General features: G+C 40.2%; 1 protein-coding gene across 5 annotated transcripts in view; it reads right to left on the bottom strand.

The window, feature by feature from the left end:
• HECTD4 (HECT domain E3 ubiquitin protein ligase 4) overlaps positions 1-24663 on the bottom strand; it is a 224176-nt gene that overhangs the window by 82176 nt on the left and 117337 nt on the right. For 3 of the 5 annotated variants that reach the window (XM_060193062.1, XM_060193063.1, XM_060193064.1), the window contains exons 22-37: positions 21596-21742; positions 19998-20102; positions 17947-18110; positions 17070-17303; positions 14844-15036; positions 14552-14656; positions 12671-12759; positions 12139-12314; positions 9572-9707; positions 9310-9451; positions 9042-9208; positions 7648-7794; positions 5862-6046; positions 3805-3958; positions 1723-2003; positions 1163-1352 (exon numbers count right to left, since the gene is read on the bottom strand). In XM_060193062.1, coding sequence (XP_060049045.1) covers positions 1163-1352; positions 1723-2003; positions 3805-3958; positions 5862-6046; positions 7648-7794; positions 9042-9208; positions 9310-9451; positions 9572-9707; positions 12139-12314; positions 12671-12759; positions 14552-14656; positions 14844-15036; positions 17070-17303; positions 17947-18110; positions 19998-20102; positions 21596-21742 — 2615 coding nt within the window. The remainder of the gene's footprint in view (positions 1-1162; positions 1353-1722; positions 2004-3804; positions 3959-5861; positions 6047-7647; positions 7795-9041; positions 9209-9309; positions 9452-9571; positions 9708-12138; positions 12315-12670; positions 12760-14551; positions 14657-14843; positions 15037-17069; positions 17304-17946; positions 18111-19997; positions 20103-21595; positions 21743-24663) is intronic. The other 2 variants (XM_060193065.1, XM_060193066.1) reach the window with 1 other exon arrangement.

Genomic DNA, 24663 nt, shown 5'->3' with positions numbered 1-24663 from the left:
GCAGTAGCAATTACATGTTTATGAAAATGATTTACAAATTGAAAAGCTAAACAAAAATTATAAGCTGGACCTATACTAAAGGGAAGACTGGACACAAGGAAGGCAACTCCTATGTGAGAGGACTCTAACAGCAATATGAATTGGTGCTTTATAAATTACTATATTTTCCTTTTTAATATTTGGCTTCCCCATCTCCTGACCATAACTCTCTTAAAAATATTTCATCAACTTTGTCCTATGATGTTTTGCATGCTTGAGAATATTTCCTGGAGATTTCATCATCTAATTACTGACCTGACCTGACTCTGCTTAGTTTATGCCATTAGATGATTAGCCTTTTCAGTTGCCATGATGGCAGACAAGGGACCCAATTATGGGGATGACAGCATCATCAGATCATCCATTGGAAGAGAAGACTCTTCAATCTGAGACAGTAAACACCTGCTCTAAATTCCCTTGTGTTCTGTGGCAGGCATTCATTCTTGCTGTCCTGAATCCCTCTAACTTGGTCCTACAAGTTTGTGATCTCTGGATAATAGTGAATACTTTCACTTTCTTGTTAAGCAACCACACTGTTCATAGTTCAATGAAGTAAAGCTTTAAAAAAGTTTCTCATTTCTTCAGTCAATTTCTTGATGCCAATAACTGAAAACCAAACTACATGATTCCTTCTCAAAGCCCAAGTCACACTACAAATTTAACACTGGACACAAGTAATATATTCTCAGCTGAACTTTTGCTTTCTGTTGGATCTGGAGAGATATTACTGAGTTGTGGCTCCCTGATCAGAGAGGCCTATGCCTGCGTTTCAGCTTTGCCTCAGTATCTCAGTAGTAATTACACATTTATGAAAATGATTTACAAACTAAAAAGCTAAAAAAAAAAGAGAGATAAACTAGACCTCTACTAAAGGGAAGACACAAGGAAGGCACCTAGTATGTGGTCTCAACTCCAATGTGAGAGGACTCAATAGCAATATGAATCAGTGCCTTATAAATTACTGGATTTACAAGGGTACAACAAACATGATAGTAATAATAGTAATTACCTTCTTCTAGAGTTGAGAGAATTGAGTCAGCTGACATATGTGAGGGGACTACTCAGTACAATGCAACATGATTAGTGCTTGATGACACATAGCTATTATAACCATCACAGTCACCTTAACAATGGCTGAAGAACTTCATGGGATGACTGGTCTTCCCGCTTGTGGATAAAGATAGAAAGCTTGCCATCTACTGCTTCACTTTCTTCTCCAGGATCTTTATCTCCTTTTAAGGAACTCTTGGGACTGGTTTTAGTCAGTGCAGTGTCAGGTTCAGAAGCAGTTGGAGAAAGGACTGTCTGGCATCCTTTTAGCAAACAGAAAAACAGAAATGCAGTTTGTGCCATTCCCCATCACAGGAAAAACACTGGTTTTAAAGTCTTTCTTTTCATTTTCCCCCTGCCCACCTCTCTTCCTCATAACAGGTAGCACAGACACAACTGTGGACAAGTGAAAGTTCAGTCTGGTGGGCCAGGAAGTGGGGCAGTGAATAAAGAGTTGGGATTTTGAGCATGAGGTCCTGAGTTTGATCCTTGGCATCTCATGTGCCAGAGTGATGCTCCAGGCCTTTCCCTATCACTGGTAAATAAATCAAAACCTTTGAAATTAAAGCAAAATAAAGGTCAGTCTGTCACAGAAAGTAGGTACCTCCATATTGTATTTCTGGAGTTGCTCACCTGGGACAACATAATCTGCCAGCTTTGCTAAAAGCAATGAGGCAATTTTGGAGGCTGGGTCGCTGGGATCTTCCTGCTCACTGTTTAAGGAGGGAACAGAGTAGCTCCATGGAGGGAGCTCCACATTTCCACAGTCCTCTACACTCATCAGTGGAAGAGCTGCCCGGCATAGCTGAAGAATGATAAGGACCAGCTTTGGTGATGGACGTTGATCAAGCAACAGGGAGAGGAGTTTGGACACACAAGCTGGCTGACTCAGGATGGCTTTACCTATGTGACTCCTGAAAAAGGACACAAAGGTACACAAGCTGAGAATGTCCACAGAAGCAAGAATCCCTAAATGGCCTTAGATAAACAGATGACTTCACATTCTATGAGGAAGACACAGATTTGGCATAATGTTCTTACAAAGGAAAATCAAGTCGTTTTTGTTTTTTTGAATTTCTCTTTCTGATAAACATCTGCTCAGAGTTCATGATTGGTCAGTAATCTTTTTATTTTTTATTTTTTTTTATTGCCACCACAGGGTTATTGCTCCACCTAGGTGCCAGCACTATGAATCCACTGGTCCCTGTGGCCCTTTTGTTCCTTTGTGTTTTTTTCTTTTCTATTTTATTTGAAAGGACAGAGAAATTGAAAGAGGAGGGGAAGGCAGAGACAGAGAGAGATAGACACCTGCCTCGTGAAGTCACTCCCCTGTCCATATGGAGCAAGAGCTCAAAGCTGGGTCTACGCACATGGTACTCTGTCAGCCCAACCAGGTGCATCAACACTCAACTCCCTGACAATAATACTTTTAAGACAATTTTACATTCTTTCTGATCCTTTCTAATTTACTATAACTCAACATGACTCCCAGAGCAGCACCAAGACCTAGAAACCAGGCTCATAGCTTTCTAGTATTATTTAATTAATTTATTTATTGCCTCCAGGGTTATTGCTGGGGCTCAGTGCCTGTACCTTGAATCCACTGCTCTCGGAGGCTATTTTTTTCCCTTTTGTTGCCCTTGTTGTTTTATCATTGTTGTGGTTATTATTATTGTTGTTATTGATGTCACTGTTGTTGGATAAGACAGAGAGAAATGGAAAGAGGAGGATAGAGAGGGGGAGAAAAAGATAAACACCTGCAGACCTGCTTCACTGCTCGTGACTCGACCCCCCCTGCAGGTGGGGAGCCGGAGGCTCAAACCAGGATCCTTGTGCAGGTTCTTGCGCTTCGCACCATGTGCACTTAACCCGCTGCGCTACCGCCCAGATCTCTTATTTTATTTATTTAGAAAATAACTGGGGGATTAATGATTTATAGTCAACAGGAAATATAGCTTTGGTACATGTTTAAAACTTCTCAGTTTTCTGCAAAAAGTTTTATTCTTTTAAGGAGTGCATCAGAGATATCAGTGTTACACAGACCTCAGCATTCTGAAATCTGCCACAGATAGACCTACTGCATTTCACTAAGAAGAAAATGGAGTTTTGCAGAAGTCAAAGGATACAAATTTTTGTGGGCCTCATGTCTACATATTAAACCTCCACAAGTATCTTCTTTCAAAGGTAAATGAGAAAACAAATTAGTTACAAGTCCTGGCTAAGTATTTCTTACTTTTGCTATAATAAGGGTAAAGTTTTTGGTTATTGAGCTTAGTGGTATCAACTTAAAAAGCAAGCAGTTGGGCTGGGGAAACAGCATAATTTTATGCAAACAACTTTCAAGCCTGAGGCTCTGAGTACCCAGGTTCAATCCCAGCACCATCATAAGCCAGAGCTCAACAGGATTCTGCTAGAGGGGAGAAAAAAACCCACTAGGTTATTAAAGAAATGATAACATATTATTTTATGATGTAGATAATCACCTCAATAACCCTCATATTTTGAAGATAAATATGGTATTCATTTATCTTCTCTACCACTCTCTCTATATACTATGCATGACTTTATTCTCTACCATTTTCTTGAGAGAAGAACATGCCAGAATGGCCTAAAAATTGAGATATTTCAAAAACAAAACCAAAAGGCTATAAGGGAAGCACATTTATTCACTAGCAAAACCACCTACTTCCACAACTCTGGCTGGGTCTTCCATACCTTGATAGGTCATTGAGAAGACTAAGGACATCCTGGAGGGCATCATTTCCTGCAGCCTGGTTGCCACAGCACTCAGTTGCTCGGGCAAGATGGTTAGTGAGAAGGCTGGACACCTGTCGAGCCAGACCTGAGTGCACAGCCTCTGTGGACCCACCTTCAGAGTTAAAGAAAGAAAAAGCAGGTTGAAAACCAAGGATATAGTGGCAAGCTTACAGGTATACCGAGTCTTCCCTTAGTCTTCCTGTATTAAAGGCCCTCATTCCACCTAATTTTTCTTTAACTTGTTCAGTATGTTGCATAAGTGATCCAACTAGTGTCACTTACTGGATAACATCTGCACATAAAAAAGGCAATAGTAGGAGTCGGGCGGTAGCACAGCAGGTTAAGCGCAGGTGGCGCGAAGCACAAGGACCGGCGTAAGGATCCCAGTTCAAGCCCCTGGCTCCCCACCTGCAGGGATTCGCTTCACAAGTGGTGAAGCAGGTCTGCAGGTGTCTGTCTTTCCCTCCCCTTCTCTGAATTCCCCTCCTCTCTCCATTTCTCCCTGTCCTATTCAACAACTACGATATCAGTAACAACAATAATAACCACAACAATAAAACAACAAGGGCAACAAAAGGGAAATAAATTTTTTAAAAAAGGCAATAGCAACTTTACAAGCAATTTAATGTTGGGGTAAGATAATATCCTTAATTAAAACTGAATATAATTAGTCGGTACACCAAGGAATGTATTTTGCCACCATTTTACTATGATGCAAACATCTTGATATTGCATTTGTATTATACCTCTTCTCAAACAACTCTTTGCAATAATAATAATAACCTTTTGGATTTTTCTTTTAAAAAATTTAAATATATATGTACAAACAGACATTCTTTCCATTGGACAGAGACAGAGAGAAATCAATAAGGAAGAAGGAGACAGAGAAAGAAAGAGAGGGAGATACCTGAAACACTACTTCATTTCCTCCTGATCCGCAGGTGAATTTATGTCCTTGTGCATGCCAACATGTACACTTAACTGCACCCAGCACATCCTTCTGAATTTTTCCATTTTCACTGTAGTTCCAGAAAACCCCCCATATCTCCAGTATCTCTTGATACTGAAATCAGTATCAAGGGTAACCCCCATATCTCTTCCTTCTTAACAAAATATTTATTTATGAAAAAAAGTGAGAGAGAACCAAACACCAAGTTGGCAAATGTGGTGCCAGAGACTGAACTTGACACCTTGTGCTTTATCCACTGTGCCCCTTCCTAGGGCCACCCCATGTCTCCTTTGGACATGTGAAATGATTATAGTCATGCTATAAAAGCAGTAATTAAATGCTGCTTTTTTTTTTTTTTTACCTGGATGACAATCTTGCCAGAGAATTACAAGCTAGATAACTACATTTCCCAAAAACTTTTCTGTTAAAAATACCATGATGTGTGACTGGATAAAGTTAAGATCACCTTCCTTCCCCTGAGCTAATCACAAAGTTTAGTGTAAATATGGATTGGCCAATCATAGACAACTGGAGTGAGAGCTACAAACAATTACAGAAACACAAATCAACACATCTACCACTTCATACCCTTTTTGTGTTTGTGTGATAAGAACACTAAGACCTAATCTTAACAAACTGCAAATACAAAATTGAGTATTGTTAACTGTAATCACTACACTGTACATTAGACATCAGAACTTACTCATCTTATCTGAAAGTTTATACCCACCTCCAGTTTCTGGCAACCACCATTCTACTCTCTGCTTCTATGAGTTGAAAGGTTTTAGACTCTTCATAAATGAGATTACACAGTAGTTATCTTTTTGTGTCTGCCTTACTGTGGATACACTTAGCATAATATCCTACAAGTCAGGATATTGTTCCATGTCACAATGTAGCTATTAATTTTCATAGATCTGTGCTAATGAGGGGCCCTTATGAAACCATTAATCAAACCCATCTGATAGGGAATGTAACACAGCCTTTATCTCTGTCATCTAGCAGAAACCCTTACTAAACACATTAACAGAAGAAACAATGAGATCTAGAAGAGTCCCACTCTTACCTTCTTCTTTTTCCCACTCAACGCAGCGGTTGGCAAGCACCTGGAAGGCTGCCCAGGCCATAGTAGCCACCTTCTGTTTTTTTGTTTGTTTCTCACTGGAGGTGGACTCAGTTTGACTGCTTAAACTGCACAGTCGATCCATGAGCTGAACAAGGCCACTACGAACCAGGCACTTCTCTTCACTCCTGGGCCAGGCAGAAAAGGTTGTATAAAATAAACATAACTGACTAGGCTTCAGGAACCTCTCACTTAAGATTTAGATCACCAAAGTGGCATAAAACATACTGGTATGGTTAACAATAAGATGCACAACTGAACATAAAAACATGGATTTTTTTTTTAGAAGGAGGATTTCCTTCATAAGTAACAAATATAAAGATGAAATAAATCCAAGTTCTGGCTTATTTGCATAGAATGGCAAACGAAACTGATAGGTTCAACTAAAGGTAGCCATAAAAATATGTACTTATAAAAGGATTCAAACAATATATTTTTTAAAAAATTATATTTATTTATTTTCCCTTTTGTTGCCCTTGTTGCTTTTTTATTATTGTTGTAGTTATTATCATTGTTGTAATTGATGTCGTCATTGTTAGATAGGACAGAGAGAAATGGAGAGAGGAGGGGAAGACAGAGGGGGGAGAGAAAGACAGACACCTGCAGACCTGCTTCATCGCCTGTGAAGCGACTTCCTTGCAGTTGGGGAGCCAGGGGCTCGAACCAGGATCCTTACGCCTGTCCTTGTGCTTTGTGCCATGTGTGCTTAACCCACTGTGCTACCGCCTGACTCCCCAAAAAATAGTTTTATGAATATTTATCTTTAAACAGTTCATCAAATGACAAAGGAAAAATTGTGTATATGCAAAAAAAAAAAAGGCTTTTTAAAAAACCTCACCAATATGTGAGTAGTTTCCTACAAATCTTTTTCATTCCTTCAAACCTCTCCATTTTCACAATGAGCACATTTGATTACACAGGGAATCAGCAATAAGAAATTTACATGGTGGGAGTTGGGCTGTAGTGCAGCAGGTTAAGCGCAGGTAGCGCAAAGCCCAAGGATCCCAGTTTGAGCCCCTGGCTCCCACCTGCAGGGAAGTCGCTTCACAAGTGATGAAGCAGGTCTGCAGGTGTCTATCTTTCTCTCCCCCTCTGTCCTCCCCTCCTCTCTCCATTTCTCTCTGTCCTATCCAACAATGACGACGTCAATAACTACAATAAAAACGGGAATAAATAAGTAATTTAAAAAAATTTACATGGTATGTTTAGATGTCTCTCAGGAGGCAAGTTTGCTTAGTCATAGTGATAGGGTTAACATATAATTGAAGCAAAAGACATCCCCTTTTTTTAACCAAAGTCTGCTCAGCTCTGACTTACGGTGGTACCAGAAACTGATGCCTCATGCCTGAAAGTCTGTTACATTATCACTAATGATATCTCCCAGACCCCAAGATCTACTTTTCCTTTTTATTTTACAAATATTTTATTTATTTATTTATTTTGGATAGAGACAGAGAAATTGAGAAAGAATGGGGAGAGACAGAAGAAGGAGAGAGAGATAGAAACATGCAATTGCTTCACCACTCATGAAGCTTTCTCCTCCTGAAGGTGGGGCCTGGGGGCTTCAACCTGGGTCCTTAAGCATTGTGTTAATGATATATGCTCTCTACCAGATGTGCCATCGCCTCACCCCAAGATCAAATATTTTTTATTAAAATATGTTCATTAGATGCTTGTTTATTTGATTAGGTATAGTACAGTTTACTTATAAAAGGCATCTCCTGCTTACCTGGTATAAGGTATGGTACAGAGAAGTCCAATACTATTTGCACATGCGATCGGGTAACGAGCACACAAAGAAACAACTGAGGTCATAGTCTCTCCGAAGGCCTCCTGGACCTGCTCGACCATGCCACCACAGGTTAGTTCTTCAATTCTACAAAACAGAACCAAAGTTCAGGCTTCCTGCACCACATCAAGAACAGTGACTATAGTGAACAAGGAACAAGAGAGCTCTTTCGTGAACCCAAGACTGCCTAGATGAATAAGGCCTGAAGGAATCTTGGAGGTCAACAAGCTCAGGGTTGCCCAAGCTGAAGGATCACAGAAGATTGCTGGGAAGGATTTCCAAATGTGCCTTAAAGACATCAGCCCACACTGAGTGAAAATCTGGGAAATTCTCTGTTGGGGATAAAACTAAGCAGGCTTCCCTGCTTACAACTACTTAGTCTTTTTAAAATATTGTTTTGTTTTAGAAAGAGAGAGACAGAGAGAGAAAGTGGCATCAGGGCAGGGGTAGATAGCATAATGGTTATGAAAAGAGACTCTCATGCCTGAGGCTCTGAAGTCCCAGGTTCAATCCCCTCCACCACCATAAGCCAGAGCTGAGTAGTGCTCTGGTTATGAGAGACAGAAAGAGAGAGAGAGAGAGAGAGACGCCAAAGCACTACTCAACTCTGGTTTATGGTGGTGTTAGGGATTGAACCTGGGACAACAGAGCCTGAGGCATGAAAGCCCACTGCATAATGATGTTTACCCATCCCTTGAAAATCATTAATAAAGTTAAAATTCATACTATTTCAAAGACTAAAATTACAAATCTAAGATTTCCCTAACTTAATTTTTTTTTAAACTTTATTTATTTGATTGGATAGACATTACAGGAAAAGCTCAACCTGACGCTGTTGACTGGCTACAGAAGAAGGGCAAACGCTAGAAGAAGAAGAACAGGAAAAGAGAATGGAGAGGGAAAGAGAGGGGCCAGGTAGTGTGCAAGGACCCAGGTTCAAGCCCCTAGTCCCCACCTGCAGTGTAAAGATTCATGCATGGTGAAGCAGAGCTGAAGTTGTCTCACTGTCTCTTTCCCTTTCTATCACCCCTCCCCTCTCAATTTCTGTCTGTCTATCCAATATTAAATACATTTTTAAAAAAAATTTAAAAAGAGAGAGAGAGAGGGAAAGAGAAACAGAGACACTTGTAGTACTGCTTCACCACTTGTGAAGTTTTCCCTCTGAATATGGTGACCAGAGGTTTGAACTCGGATCCACATAACAATATAAAACTTTCAGGGAAAGTATTAGTAAGTATCATATGCACTGGACCCAAGAATTTTCTTTTGAAAGGCTTTTGCCCATTGTAGTCAGGAGAGCAAAGATGAATAAAGACTAATTTAAGAAAACTGACCTGGGCCCTCCCTGAAGAACCATAGTCACTGGACCCACCAGATGTGTCACTCCCCCGACTCGCACGGCAGCTGTCAGCAACTCCCGCATGTGCACCAGAGCCTGCTTGCGAGTGTTGCCCCGCCGCCACCTTGTCTGAGCAGCCAAAAGGAAGCTGCTGCTGGACACCTGAAATGACGAGAAGAAAGTACACCTGACTCGTGCCAACTGTCAAGGGGCCCCTGAGCTGCTAAGTGCTATTCATCTGTAGTCAGCAAAACATGACATACAGCTTGGTCAGGGTTGGTGCCAATGAAAGCAAACAGTTGCCCCAGCAAGACGCTGTAGGTGGGCTTGTCCCTGCTGTCCTCAATGGCCAAGGACTGCAAGAGTGTGAAAGAGCTGCTGCGGTGGCTGGTCACATGACGCCGTCTACAGGGGAAACAGCACAGGGTTAGAGCAGTGAAACCAGAGATTCATTCGCTCAAAGCATGTTTTGATGAATGTGTTCCACTATGAGCATGAATCTGGCCTTGGCCCCTAACCATTTACCTCTGGTTTGCTCTAGTAAATTCTAAATCTTCACTACCAATCATTTCCAGGTCAGAAGGAGCCGACATGCTGCGGAGAAACACAGGCTGCCGCACAGCATGAGATATCACCTTCGTTTCAGAGGCCGATTTACAAGCTGGAACAGAAAGTGATAAAAAAGAGTCAGCATTTCTGCTACCCAACTTTTCTGGACAACTGCCACAGCCAGATGAAACAGAACAGCCTAAGTGTATCTTTGCTTCTATGAAAGTTCAGTCACTAATCTGGCTAGCATGGCACACTGATAATTCTAGAGGCTAACTTTTTTTAATCTAAAAAAGAGTTAGCTTCAAAAAAAATTTTTTTTTCTCAATTGGGGTTTCAAAGAAAACCATTTAACTGTGTAAACTTTAGTTTTTAACGTATTTACAAAAATAAAAAGATTTATTTGCATTATGAGAGACCGGTGCTCTGCTGGGGCATATGTAGTATAGGGACTGAACCCGGGGCCTCATGTTACAAGTCTTTTTACAAGTCCTTTACCTGCCAAGCTTCCTCCTTAGTAGCAATGCTCACTTTAAGTTTTTTTTTGTTTGTTTGTTTTTTTGCCTCCAGGGTTATCACTGAGGCTCAGTGCCTGCACTACGAATCCACTGCTCCTGGAGGCTATTTTTTCCCTTTTTGTTGTTGTTATTATTGTTGTTGTAATTGCTATCATTGTTGTTGGACAGGACAGAGAGAAATCAAGAGAGGATGGGAAGACAGAGAGGGGGAGAGATAGACAGACACCTGCAGACCTGCTTTACTGCTTGTGAAGCGACGCCCTGTAGGTGAGGAGCCAGGGGCTCGAACTGGGATCTTTAAGCCAGTTCTTGTGCTTTGAGCCATGTGCGCTTAACCCGCTGCACTACCGCCCGGCCCCCCTCTTATTTTTTAAATTAAAATATTTTTTTTTTTAATTTATTATCCTTACTTATTGGACAGAGATAGCCAGAAATCAAGAGTGAGGGGGGTGATAGAGAGGGAGAGAGACACAGAGACACCTGCAGCCCTGCTTCATCACTCATAAAGCTTTTCCCCTGCTGGTGGGGACAGGGGGCTTGAACCCTGGACCTTGCACATTGTAATACATGTGCTCAACCAGGTGCGCCACCACCTAGTCAAATCTCTCTCTCTCTCTTTTTTTTAATCTTGTTTGTTTGTTTCCAGAGCTTTGCTGAGGCATTATGCCTGCATAATTCCACAGCTCCTTGTGGTCTCCCTCCCTTCCTCCTCCTTATTTTCAGACAGCAGGTGAAAGGAGAGAGAGAGACAGAGGGAGATGAAGAGGAGGAAGGGCAGGGAGGGAGGGGGGAAGAGAGAGAGAGAGTCAGTGACCTGCAGCACTGGTTCTCCCCCTGCAGATGGGGATTGGGGGCTTGAATCCAGGTAATATGTACTCTAGCAGATGAGCCACCACTGGCCTTAGGCATCTATGCATGTATGTATTATGTACCTAGGAAGGCATTTTATTTTTTTCCCTATGAATGCATTTTAATACTGCCACCAGAGTTATTGCTGGGGCTCATTGTCTGCACCATGAATCCACTATACCTGGAGGCCGTTTGTCTTTTCTTCTTAACTCCCTCTTCCCCTCCCTCCATTCTTTCCCTTATAGAGACAGAAGCTGGAGGCGGGTGGAGAGGGAGAAAGAGATACCTGGAGCACTGCTTCACCACTCATGAAGCTTACCCCCTTCAGAGAGTAACAAGAAGTGTGAAGCTGGGTCCCTTTCACATGGTAATATGTGTGTACCACCACTCAATCTTAGTTTCATTCTTCTTAATGTGGCAATCTTCCCAGGGCTGTTTCATACTTGATTTGGGGGAAAAGGAAAAGGACATATACCAAGCCACTGCTCTACCATTCATAGTGCTCTCCTGTGGCATCATCAATCACATCCAGGGCGGCCTCTAGCATGGCCAGGTATACACCCTATTGGGTGAACTATCTCTAGGCTCCTCATGTAGCACAATGGGCATGATCTGGCAAGTGAACTTGTTTTCATCCCAGCTGCACATGCAGGGCTCCTCTCACTGGAGAAAAACTGTCTAGATGACTCCTAGGTTTCTGATCCTAGAGTTAGGATAGAATCCCTCAAGGACGCTGGGCAAGTATGCGAAGTGAGCATCTGCTGTGATGGTCTCTTCACCACACACCTAGCAGGATTAACCCTTACCATCCATTACAAGGTTTGCAATGTTGACTATATACACACATAGAATTACAAGGAAAAATGACTAACCACACACTAAAAATAAAGAGACACAGGATTGTTAAAAAATAAAAAATCATCACTGGTTTCCTTAGATACTACCAAGAAATACAGGCAAGAGAGATAAGACTGTACCCTTATGCTCAGCTGACTTAGAAGATACATAAATTCAATGAAAAAGATTTCATGGCTAGAAAAAGTAAAATGAAATACGTAAACATTTCCGTTTTTTTCCTTCCTAGGAGTACACAATATATTTTTTAAGTACGTGTTGCTTCTTTTATGAACAGACTGTCTGGTGCAGAGTCTGTGGAAGGCTGGCTTTGCACAGTACCTGGTGTTTCTGCAGGAGTCCCCGAGATGCTTCGTGTGAGGCCAGACTGGGCTGCAATGGTGACATGAAGCAAGAGTTCAGCTCGGTTCATTAGGCTTTTCACTAATGTCTTCGTTTTAGCCAGTGGATGGGAGGGTTTCTGAATAAGAGAATTCACTTCTTGTAGAAACTTCTCCCTATAAAGAAAGACTGATGTGTTGTTCTCTAGTGTACCAAAATCAAGTTTTTTTTTAATTTACAAAAGTATATGTATGAGAAGAAAAAAACAAGTAACCTGATAAATATTGCAAACCTTCCCCTTCCCCCATTTGAGGGGAGCAGTATTGTAAACTAGGCTCCTGTTGTCCAGTTTCAAATGTCTCTGGTAACTTTTTCAAGATTAAAATTAAATCTCCAAATTAGTTCCAACTTTAAAATATTTAGTGGATGCATAATATGTTTTAAAATATCTGCTGAGGAATTAGATCTTCGTGTTTTCTTTTGAGTAGCCAGGTAAAAAGGTGAGCTTTACAGAGTTGTAAACATCACTAACCTCAGTGATAGGACCATGTTTTCAAGATCATTTCCATCAAAGGAGACTTCCTTCATTGAACACAAAAGTTCTAGTTCTTTCATTTTGTTCTAAAGAAGGAAAAATCAAGAAAAGATGGTATGCAAGATCTGCAAAAACCAAGTTTCATTGTACATATTAAAAAAGAAAAAAAAAGAACAGAAAATTTTAGGGAAAAAGTAACACTGTTGGCTCAGATCTGTTTCTTTTTTTAATGTTTTTATATTTTTTCTTCTTTTTTTAATATTTATTTTATTTATTTATTCCCTTTTGTTGCCCTTGTTGTTTTATTGTTGTAGTTATTATTGTTGTTGTCGTTGTTGGATAGGACAGAGAGAAATGGAGAGAGGGAGGGGAAGACAGAGAGGAGGAGAGAAAGACACCTGCAGACCTGCTTCACAGCCTGTGAAGCAACTCCCCTGCAGGTGGGGAGCCGGGGTTCCAACCGGGATCCTTATGCTGGTCCTTGTGCTTTGCGCCACCTGCGCTTAGCCGGCTGCACTACAGCCCGACTCCCTGTATCTTTTTTTTTTTTTTTTTAACACTTTTGTCCAGAAGTGTATGTGTTATTAGATGACATTTTAATAATTAAAAATGGCACCAGTGGGAGTTGGGCAGTAGCGCAGCAAGTAAGCGCACGTGGCGCAAAGCGCAAGGACTGGTGGAAGGATCCCGGTTCAAGTCCCTGGCTCCCCACCTGCAGGGGAGTCGCTTCACAGGTGGTGAAGCAGGTCTGCAGGTGTCTATCTTTCTCTCCCCCTCTCTGTCTTCCCTTCCTCCATTTCTCTCTGTTCTATCCAACAACAGCAGCATTAATAACAACAATAACAATAATAATAACAACAAGAGCAACAAGGGCAAAAAAATGGGGGGAAAAATAGCTTCCAGGAGCAGTGGATTCGCAGTGCTGGCACTGAGTCCTAGCAATAACCCTGGAGGCAAAAAAAAAAAAAAAAGGCACCAGCTATTTTCTGGGGTTACCAAAGTGCTTAGAACTCTTTTCTTTTTAAGACATGAAAGGAAAATCTGATTATGAAGGTAGCATCTTTACAAAACATCTTTTTTTTTTTTTAAATGCTGGGGGCTCCTACATGGAAAATTTCACTTCCTAGTCTGAAATTTTTCACTTACTTCACACACACACACACACACACACACACACACACACACACACACACACACAGAGAGAGAGAGAGAATATGAGGCAGAAACACACCACAGCATTGTTGCTTTACCCTGGTACAGCGGTACTCCCATGTGGTGTCAGGACTTGAACCCAGATCATACATAATGGCAAGGCATTGGCCCTAAGAGATCAACTATCAAGTCCCATCAAACCACTAGATAGCTAAAAAGCAACTTACTGAGTGAATTTATCATTTGCATTATTCTTGGTTAGACAACTGTTGGTATAATCAATGTGGATAACTGTGTTGTAAGGTGTACACATTTTAAGAGGTGATACTACATTTATTATTATCATTATTGCTACCTGGGTTATTGCTGGGGTTCTGTGCCTACACAATTCCTCTGTCCCTTGTAGACTTTCTCTCTCTCTCTCTCTTTTTAAAAGTATCTATTTACTTTTTAGATACAGGATGAGGCAGAGAGCAAAAGAGATACAGAAATTAAAGAGAGAGACCACAGCACAGCTCCACCACTCGAGAAGCATCTTCATGCAGGTGTTCCTATGCTGTTGTTAGGGTTTGAAGCTGAGTCCTTAGCACAGTCAAGTGTGCGCTCTAACAGATGAGTTGTCTCCCAGTCCCCAAGAGGTAACAATATTTTATCTCTACACATGTGGTATACACCTTTACTTTATCCGTGGTAGTGTTCAAATGAAAAGTCATGGAATTTGCTCACCTCATTAAAATGATAATCGTAGAAAAAAGGCATGTTATTCTCCAGTTTCCCCTGCATGGCATCATCAACTTCACTTTGCCATTTCTGTTCTAATTCTGCAACACTCTAATAGAAACAAAATGTAAATAAATGCAAAGTAAATACAAGTAGAGTCTTTTTTTTAGTTATCATTTAATTTGTAATTCAAATTTTTTTCAGATTATATTTTATATTCCATTAAATTCCTAGGAAGAAGGTTTTTTTTTTCCCCAACAATTACAAGAAAAATTTAAGTGTTTTAGATTTTACTTACCTGTAGCTGTCTCTCCATGGCATTAAGCTTCTTAAAGGTCTCGCCCATAATTTTACACAACAAATCATATTCCTCTGCATGTTCTTCTTGATACTGGAAATTTATTAGGGACTGCAGTGCATCAACCAAGTTCAAGTGCTTAATGACACATGAGACAACCATTTCTTCCATCACATCTGGCTGAATTACTTCTCTGCGATTGCAAAGGAAATTAGCCAGCTATATGTCATGTTCTAAATTTAACAATTGTACATATCACAGCTTGAATGTTTTTATTTAACTATATTAACTATTAATTACAACTTATTTATAATAAAAAGAAATGAACATTACAATCCTTTTTCCTTTTTAAAGCAGCACACTGCTTAGCTCTGGCTTAGGATGATGCTGAGAGTTAAAATGGCTTTTATGGGCTGGTGTAATAGCTCCCTTGGATAGTGCGTGCTTTGCTATGTGTGGGACCCAAGCGCTAGCCTGGCCCCCACCACACAGAAGGAAACTTTGGTGTGGTAGTCTCTTATTTTCTGTCTTGATTTGAAAAAACATATATTTATATCAAGTTGATAATAATATATCAACAGATAAAATTGATATTGACTGATAAAGTTGAAAATTAAAATGAAAGACTCCATTATGATTTACATGTTTTGAGGTACGAGTCCTACTAGAACTAGAATAGGTCTAGACTAATATCTGCCTATTAATTTGTGCAGCATTATGGTTTGTGTTACTTAATGTATATGAATGCTGGACTAAACACAATGGTACTGTGGTGCTAGACAGTGGCATACCAAGTAGAGTACACACATTACCATGTCCACCTGTAGAAGGGAAGCATCACAAGTGGTGAGTACAGGTCTCTCTCTCTCTTCCTATTTCTCATTGTGTCTAGTAAAAACAATTTTTAAAAGGAAAAAAAAAAGGGTCGGCAGGCAACAGTGGTAAATTAGTGCAGGTACCAAGCCCTAGGAATAATCCTAGTGGCAGAAGGAGAGAAAGAGAGAGAGAGAGAGAGAGAGAGAGAGAGAACAGATAGAAGGAAGGAAATAAGGGAAAGAGGAAAAGATGTTTTAATTTTTTTCATTTTATTTTTATTTTATTTTATTTTTTTCAACCAAAGCACTACTCAGCTTGGGCTTATGGTGGTGCTAGGGACTGAACCTGGGACTCTGATGCCTCAGACATGAAAGGTTTTTTGTTTGTTTTTGTATGACCACTATGCTATCTCTCTGCTTAATTTTTTTATGTTAAATGAAATATTAAAATCATCTATTTGACTTGTTTCTCTTAAATGAAGAATCTTTTCTCAGAAGGCAAAACAGAGACTGCAAAAACAAATTTAAGTAAAAATATCACAAAGACATTTATAATTGCAAGACTTTACATTCTACTAAATGCTGGGGAATGAACTCAGGGTATCCTCAGGGTATCGTGCAACATCATGGATTCAATGTTTCACTCTTTTCATTTAGAGAGAGAGAAAAAAAAGGAAGAACTACTGGCCTCAAATACCAAGTCACTCCCCAGAGTACATGATTAATATTTATTATGTAAATGTAAAATCAAAGGTTCATTGCTAGACAACAAAGAGAAATAGACCCCATTCAATTGTTTAAAAAAATACCAGGTAGAACACACATAATACAATACGGAAGTACCTGGTTCTATCCTCTAGTCCCCCACCTGCTGGGGGAATCTTCAAAAGCAGTGAAGCAGTGATGTATGTCTCTCTCTCTCCCTTTCTATCTCCCCCTTCCCTATCATTTTCTCTCTGTCTCTATCCAAATAAATATATATATTTAATTTTTTATAATTTATTGGAGAGACACAGTCAGAAACCAAGAGGGAAGGGGATGATAGAGGGAGAGAGACAGAGAGACACCTGTAGCCCTGCTTCACCACTTGTGAAGCTTTTCCCCTGCAGTTGGAGACCAAGGGCTTGAACCTAGGTCCTTGTACACTGAAATGCACACTCAACCAGGTGCACCACCTCCTGGCCCCCTATAACTATATTTTTAAAGTTTTTAAAAAAGATTTTATTCATTGATTTATTTAATTTATGAGAAATGACAGGAGTGAGAGAACCACACATCACTCTGGTACACGTGCTGCTAAAGACTGAACTCAGGACCTCATGCTTGAGAGTTTAATGCTTTATCCACTGTACCACCTCCCAGACCACTTTTTTAAAGTTTTAATTAGGAATAATGTTACACAGCAACATACTTTATACTTGGTCTAAATTGAGGTCTAGCACGCCCAGAAATTTCCCTGAGCTTTATCATGATTCCTGGAGGCAGCCTGATCCGAGGCAGGTCAAAGTAGTTTCCTACAGGAGGCACCAGGACATCAGAGGGATAGGTGAATTCTCTGTCTTCCTCGATGGTCAGAGGCAGTGGAGATGGGCTTGGAGTAAGGGCAGGAGAGATCACACCATTGGCTTCCACCTGCCACTGGCACCTGAGCAAACGGGAAAGAGATTCTTTACTTTCTCTTTCATCTAAAAAGCTACGTAAGACTTACAGATATATCAGGTGCATTATATGTTAACTATTTATTCAACAAACCTTCCCCAGATGCTAAAGAAAGCCAAATGTATACGAAATCACATTGTTGGGAATCTACCTCCTTCCAACATTTCATTATGAAAAAAAATTAAATATGTAGAAAAGTTGCAAGAATTGCATGATTATCACCCATATATCCCCCACATCTACACTCTACAATAAACATTCTGCTATGTTTGCTTTTACTGAACATCTTCTCATTCTTTTGGGGAATGCATTCATTTAATTATACAATAGTTGAATTGGAGAAAAGCATATGCAGTTTGAGGCTGTAATTTCAAATCAAGTAAAGTACCGGCCAGAGGCACTATGGTGTAATTTTCATCTTGGTTCTTAGATACAATGACACCCCTGGGACTATACAGCAGTAGGCACAATCAGCTGGGAAATGTTCTCAAAGCAGCTTTTCACACAAAGAGCTCTTTCTGTCTTGTGTGTGAACAAAACCAGCCCAATCTCTTTCTTTCTTTCTTTCTTTCTTTCTTTCTTTCTTTCTTTCTTTCTTTCTTTCTTTCTTTCTTTCTTTTTTTGGTTACCTTTGTAAAAGTTTGGACCGCAATAGTTCCTGACAGGCTTCTTCTTCTTTGGTAATTTCTGGACCATTGTACAGGATCCTTAACATGGAACAAGCTAACACAGAAAGACCTAAAGCCAGGTCCACCAAAAAGGGAAGGCCTCCTGAGACATCCTCCGAAGACTCCTAAAATGTAGACAGGGCAAACCACACTGATCAGTGTAGCACTGCCACCAGTGCTGAGCCACACTACACTGTCCTCAACCATGGCAGTCACACAAGTGGCATCAAGCATTATTCCTATGAAACACAGGTACAGCACCCCACATCATGAGATAGATGGTATCACTGGAATGACCACAGAATGAAGTCTCAACACAATCTGGAGAAAGAAGAGTTGCAAAAACAGAAGAGTATGAATCATTTGCAAGGAGACCAGATTCTCTGGGTAACTACCTCTCTGCTGTGCCTGTGCAGAGACAAGTCACTGTCTCATTCTGTTATCTCCCTCATGTGCTTGAACCAAGATGCCAAAATTATACTAAATTCATTCAACAAATATCAACTAAATGACTAGTGATCTAGGTACATAAGATACAGCATATAAACAAGAATTCCTGCCTTCATTCTAACAGATATTTCTACTCTAGAGAATCTTAGCTTGATTAAATTTAAGCAATCTCCAAGTTTATAGTATATATTGATAAATAATCCAAGTAAAGGGTTATTAGCAGGACTCCTGATACTGTTTCTTCCAAAGTGGGACAATAATTTATTGACATCAATTCCTCGAGGAAAAATAATTGTTTGGCATATTTAACCTATAAATAAAGTATAACACAAGTAGTTAAGAAGGAGAGGGGGGAAGCATGGAATGTTCCTACTCATGACCACAGAATGTGAACTCAGATCTATAGGGATGCAGAGGTCACACAGGCTCCTAAGCTAATTATGGGCCCCAGGTGACATCAAATTGATGGGGTTTACAGTCAACAATACGTATACCCCTTTCCCATATTAGGGAGCTACTCTCTTCCCTAATCCAGCTTGCTAGTCCTTTTCCCAGCCATGACATCATCTCCCCAGACAATAACTTGGATCCATGTGGATATCAGATTTCAGGCTCAAGCAAAAAACAAACAAACAAACATAGTATAGCTACAGGCCCTTTGCAATATAACTAAAATATACCTACTAGCTATTGACAAAATGGAGGACCCCTCCCCCAACACTTCATCTGCACTATTCCAATCTTTAGGTCCATGATTGTTCAACAATTTGTTTGGCTTTGTACATTAACTCTCTTTTCAGCCACCAGGTTCCAGATGCTAGCAGGATGCGACCAGACTTCCCTGTACAGACAACCCCACCAATGTGTCCTGGAGCTCCCCAGAGCCCTTCCCCACTAGGGAATGTAGAGACAGGCTGAGAGTATGGATCAACCTGTCAACGCCCATGTTCAGCAAGGAAGCAATTACAGAAGCCTGACCTTCCACTTTCTGCATCCCACAATGACCTTGGGTCCATATTCCAAGAGGGTTAAAACACAGGAACGCTATCAGGGGAGGGGATGGGATACGGAGTTCTGGTAGTGGGAATTGTGTGGAGTTGGACCCCTCTTATCCTATGGTTTTGTCAATGTTTCCTTTTTATAAATAAAAAAAGGAGGGGGGAGAGACACGTAGATGGGGGGGGGGATGGAGAATGAGAAGTAGACTAGAAAGAAGAGTCATTGGAAGTAGAATGAAAAGAATCTGATCCTAGGACACTTAGAGGCCAGAGTCCACATCTTGATTCTGTTAAGCACTGCGGTCTTCCTGCCCTCTAGAAAGGTGCTAGAGGCACATCACCTCTCCAGGTTTGAAGACAGAGTCCTAACATGGATTCCTTCCGTGCTGCTGAATAGATTTTAAGTCACAACTAGTTTTATCTTATGAAGTTATCACTATCAAATGGAAAAGATTGGTGGGACAGCAACTCATATTTTGCCCTGTTTCCAAGATAAATATGATTTATAACCAATGCACACAGAAGAATGTAATTTATGCCCACAGCATGGCTAGATTCAAGTACCTGAGCGCGAACTGTGCAAGCAAAGCCCCACATAGCTTTATCAGGAGTGTTGTGTTCACGGCCACTTCTCATTTCAAAGGAGAAGGTGACTGTATCTCCTTCCACCTTAAAATTTAATGGGGGGAAAATGCACTTTAAAAACAAGACATATATTTTTCAAGAGAGCAGTGAATTTCAGAGATTTAGTTTCAAAAGGACCACAGCAATATTTCACTCCTTTTTATCACTTACTGTTTTGATTCCAATTCTAGCCCCTCTAATCGAGATGCCAACCTTTAAGGTATCTTGCCTGGACAGTTAGCTTTTGGGATAAGGCATCTGTGAAATGAGCCATGACTGCCCAATCACAGAATCACAGTAAACATTAATCAAATCTTCAACATAACTTCAAAACACTGACCAGGTTTGTATTCTTCCTACCCTCCCCTTTTCCACTTTACCAGCTCACTCATGCCAATAAGGCAGGCAAATGGGCAGTACTCTCGAAGAACAGAGAGAGTGCTGGAAGACTCATTCTGTATTACAGAACCAACACTGTGAATAAGAAACAAAAATCAAGAAATCAAAAGAGCTGTGTTGAGCCAAGTTTGGATGCATTCAGGCTGTATCTTTGGAGGAAATCTGTAGTCTACAGATGAATGAAAAGGGCAGATAGTGTGTGTGAGATATAGATTCCTGGAACAGACCTCACAGGCATTTTTAGGTTTCAGTAGGTATTACACTTCTTGTTCAGGACAGAAATGTTGCAGCTCAGGGCCCATATTACAAAGCATGGCCCAAGCCTCTGAGAATGGCTACAAATGGCCTCTGAGAATGGTTACAAAGCATGGCCCAAGTCTGAGAATGGCCATTATTTTTGCTACAAATGCCCAAATTCATTTGAAAACATAATTGTATCAACAATTATTCTTTGTTGTTGTTATTTTTATCAGAGCTTTCAGTGGGGCTTCATGTCTGCACCATTCCATGGCTCAATATATATATATATATATATATTTTTTTTTTTCAGATAAAGGGTGAGAGACATAGAGGGAGACAAAGGGAGAGAATGAGACATCACAGCACTGCCCCACTGCTTGTGAAGCTTCTCTGTATAGTGCTCCAGTGTGGTGGCAAGGGGCTTGAACTCAGGTCCTCACACATGGCAAAGTATGACCTCTACCAGGTTGTTGGCCTTTGTTGTATCAATTTTAAAAATCTGAAATGACCCTGTGGTTCTAGGATACCCATTCATAAAGAAGTCTAGAGAAGAAATCAACTGGAAAAACTAGAAGTTCTTTTAATGGAGAGGAATTAAAATGTTTGACACTCTTAGCCTCCCAAGCTTCTGAAGTGCATACTTGTTCTAGACTGGACAAAACCTGATACCTAACATATAAAGGTGTATCATTCTGAATGAACAAGGACATATAGGTTAGTTTAAAGTACTACAAGTACTGAAGCCTACAAGGTACATATATGTTAGTTTAAAGTACATGTACGTTAGTAAAAGCAATCATGCCAACTTTCCCCCTTGCAATTATAGTTAATACTTGAGCCTATGAGAAATGTAGGTTCATTTTTCTTTTCTAGGAAGTGACTGTGACTAGATGCCATACCTTCACCAAGTCTTTCGGCCAACCAGTTCCTAAGACACTACGGCTGCCATATCCCAGTGTATTGCCGCCATACTCAGCAACCTTCCTACTGTTTGTGTTAGGCCCCGCGTATATCACCAACTTCAAAACAGAAAATATACTGTTAGACTGTAAAAGAAAAACAAAAACAACATCTACAAATAAAAAGGCTGCAAAAAAAGTTTGTTTAAAAATACATTCATAACCAGGCACTGGTGTCATTATGATATAGCTAATTGTTCCTGATTTTTTATAGGTACAATTGATATTAGTTTAGATGCAATCAGCCATTGGTATTTATAAGGCAGCTCAAAAGTAGCAATAACGATAGAAACAAAGATTACACTTTTTATAGTACCACCATTTAATTGGCTTAAGAACCTCACATTAAAAGATACTTGGCTGTTATACATTTATTTTTAATAATTATTTCAGTTATGATTACTAATCTATAGCTCACTAGTAATAGGTAGTTTCCCCCTTAATCCCTCCCCCAAATTAGTAAAATGAGCAAAAACAGATGACAAGGTTATAACTAATGCAACAAAATAAAAGCATCCAAAAAAAAAAAATCCAAAACTCTTATGAATGAAAACATTTTAATGCAACAAATAAAAAATAAGCTGTATTTTTTTTTAAGACTATTGGTCAGTAATATAAAAAGGCACAAATCTGAGCCAAAAATGAGACATTTCTCTTTGGTTAGTTTACATGTATCAGTGCTTTTCTTCAAGAAAAGGTATTCCCTTCCATTCAATTATCCAGCCTCTAATGTACGCAAGAAACCTCTAGAGGTTATTTGGTATTAAAAATCGTTCTCAAAAAGAACAGAGCTCTTGCTTCAGTAAATATCAAAACCTGTCTTTTATTACCATGCACTCTGACCGCCTCACTCACTATAAGGTCAGTTCTGCTCTAAAAGCTGCTCTAAAAGTTAGCCAAGAATGCATGTCACTCTGTGATTCCTTATGCTTTGGGATATTTTGCTGACACTAATGAAGGGTCATGGGAGAAGTAATGTAACTTTTATTCACATGGTGAATCCTTCTGCGTTTCCATATTTAACACTAGGGTCTACTGCAGGTGCAGATTAACACACACCAGAAGATGCGAATTACTGGTTGTTTTTTTTAAATGAAGATATTCTTTTAAAAAAATATTTTATTATTATTTATATTATTCATTTTCTCTTTTGTTGCCTGTGTTGTTTTATTGTTGTATTTATTATTGTTGTCCTCGTTGTTGGATAGGACTGAGAAGTGGAGAGAGGAGGGGAAGACAGAGAGGGGGAGAGAAAGATAGACACCTGCAGACCTGCTTCACCGCCTGTGAAGCGACTCCCCTGCAGGTGGGGAGCTGAGGGCTCCAACTGGTCCTTGTGCTTTGCGCCATGTGCACTTAACCCGCTGCGCTACCTCCTGACTCCCTGGTTTGTTTGGTTTTTTTTTTTAGATAAATAAAATGATACAAACTAAATGAGCAGCCATTTCTTTCCATTATTCAAATAGTCATCTCTTGACTCTAAGAAGTAGGGGTAACTAATGTGGAACTTGGAAAGGGAATAGACTGATGCTAGGAGTATGTATACATTTTGAAAGGCCCACTCAACACATCTGAAGTCTCATGCTGTCAGCTAAACAGAGCTTTAGAAGAAAGTCTTCAATCTCTTTGTACCACGGAAATACTTAATATCCCTAAATATAAAGTAGGAGAAGATTCTATAACTTTGTCAGTACTGTGCCCCACTACATTATCATACATAAAATTAAGAAGTTCTTTATTTTCCATACAAAAATTTCCCCCATTGGGACTTAAGGTAATTTCTCTTTATAAAGAAGAAAAATGAAAGCCAAAAATCTATGTAAAATAGTCCTGGATAAGAACAAAGCTATTAGGTCATTTTAATTTTTATTTTTTGCCTCCAGGGTTATTACTGGGGCTCAATGCCAGCACTACAAATCCACTGCTCCTGGCAGCCATCCCCTACACCTCCACCTCCATTTTACTGGGTAAGGCAGAAAGAATTAAGAGAGGAGGAGAGAGAGAGGGAGAGAAGGAGAGAAGGAGAGAGGGAGAGAGAGGGAGAGAGAGAGAGAGAGAGAGAGAGAGAGAGGGAGAGAGAGGGAGAGAGGAGAGAGGAGAGAGAGAGAGACCTGCAGACCTGTCCACCACTTGTGAAGTGACCCCTCTCACACACAGAGGTGGGGAACTAGGGGTTCAAACCCAGATCCTTGAGTGGTTCCTTAAGCTTCGTACTATGTACATTTAACCTGGTGCATCACTGCTTGGCCCCTGATGATTTTTTTAAAATCTATTTTATTTGTTTATTACTGGATAGAGACATAGAGAAATTTAGAGGGGAGGAGGAGATAGAAAAAGAGAGACTCCTGCAGCCCTGCTTTATCACTTGTGAAGCTTTCCCCCTATAGTTGGGAACCAGGGGCTTGAGCCTGGGTCCTTGTGCACTGTAATGTGTGAGCTTAACTTGGCCCCTTTTAGATAATTTTTCAGTTGAACTTTTGTATGTTACAAATCAGTCTCCCATCCAAGTACTAACCAGGCCTGCACCTGCTTAGCTTCCGAGATCAGATGAGATTGGGTGTGTTCAGGGTGGTATGGCTGTAGGCACAAATCACAATCTCATCCTCCTTTCCTAAGTCCTAAAATGCCCTCTTCACCATCATTTAAGTCACTAGGCAGGAAACTAGTCTTCCCAAAAATTTAATCTGAGTTAGTGGTAAAAAAATTTAAAAAAAAATATTAATACAGACCCTAGGATAACAAAAAACCCAACTTCTATTAAAGGGCCACCTTCTCCCAGAGGATAAAGGGGAAGTCCTGAGAATTAAGCAGTAAGACCCTTATAGATGGATGTACATTTATAGGAACTCCAAGTACAGGGGAAAGGAAAATGGTAAGCAGAAAGGAAAATAAAGAAAATATTCCCCTTCAATTCAAATCCACATTTTTGAAAGGTTACAAGTGTACTTTCAACATGACACTAAAACAGCTGTTCTTAGACCAAGAGATGCTGACCCTCTTCTAATCCC

The sequence above is a fragment of the Erinaceus europaeus genome, chromosome 6, assembly GCF_950295315.1.
Source record: "Erinaceus europaeus chromosome 6, mEriEur2.1, whole genome shotgun sequence".
NCBI classification, from domain to species: Eukaryota; Metazoa; Chordata; class Mammalia; order Eulipotyphla; family Erinaceidae; genus Erinaceus; species Erinaceus europaeus.
This window is presented reverse-complemented; position numbering and strand designations above follow the sequence as displayed.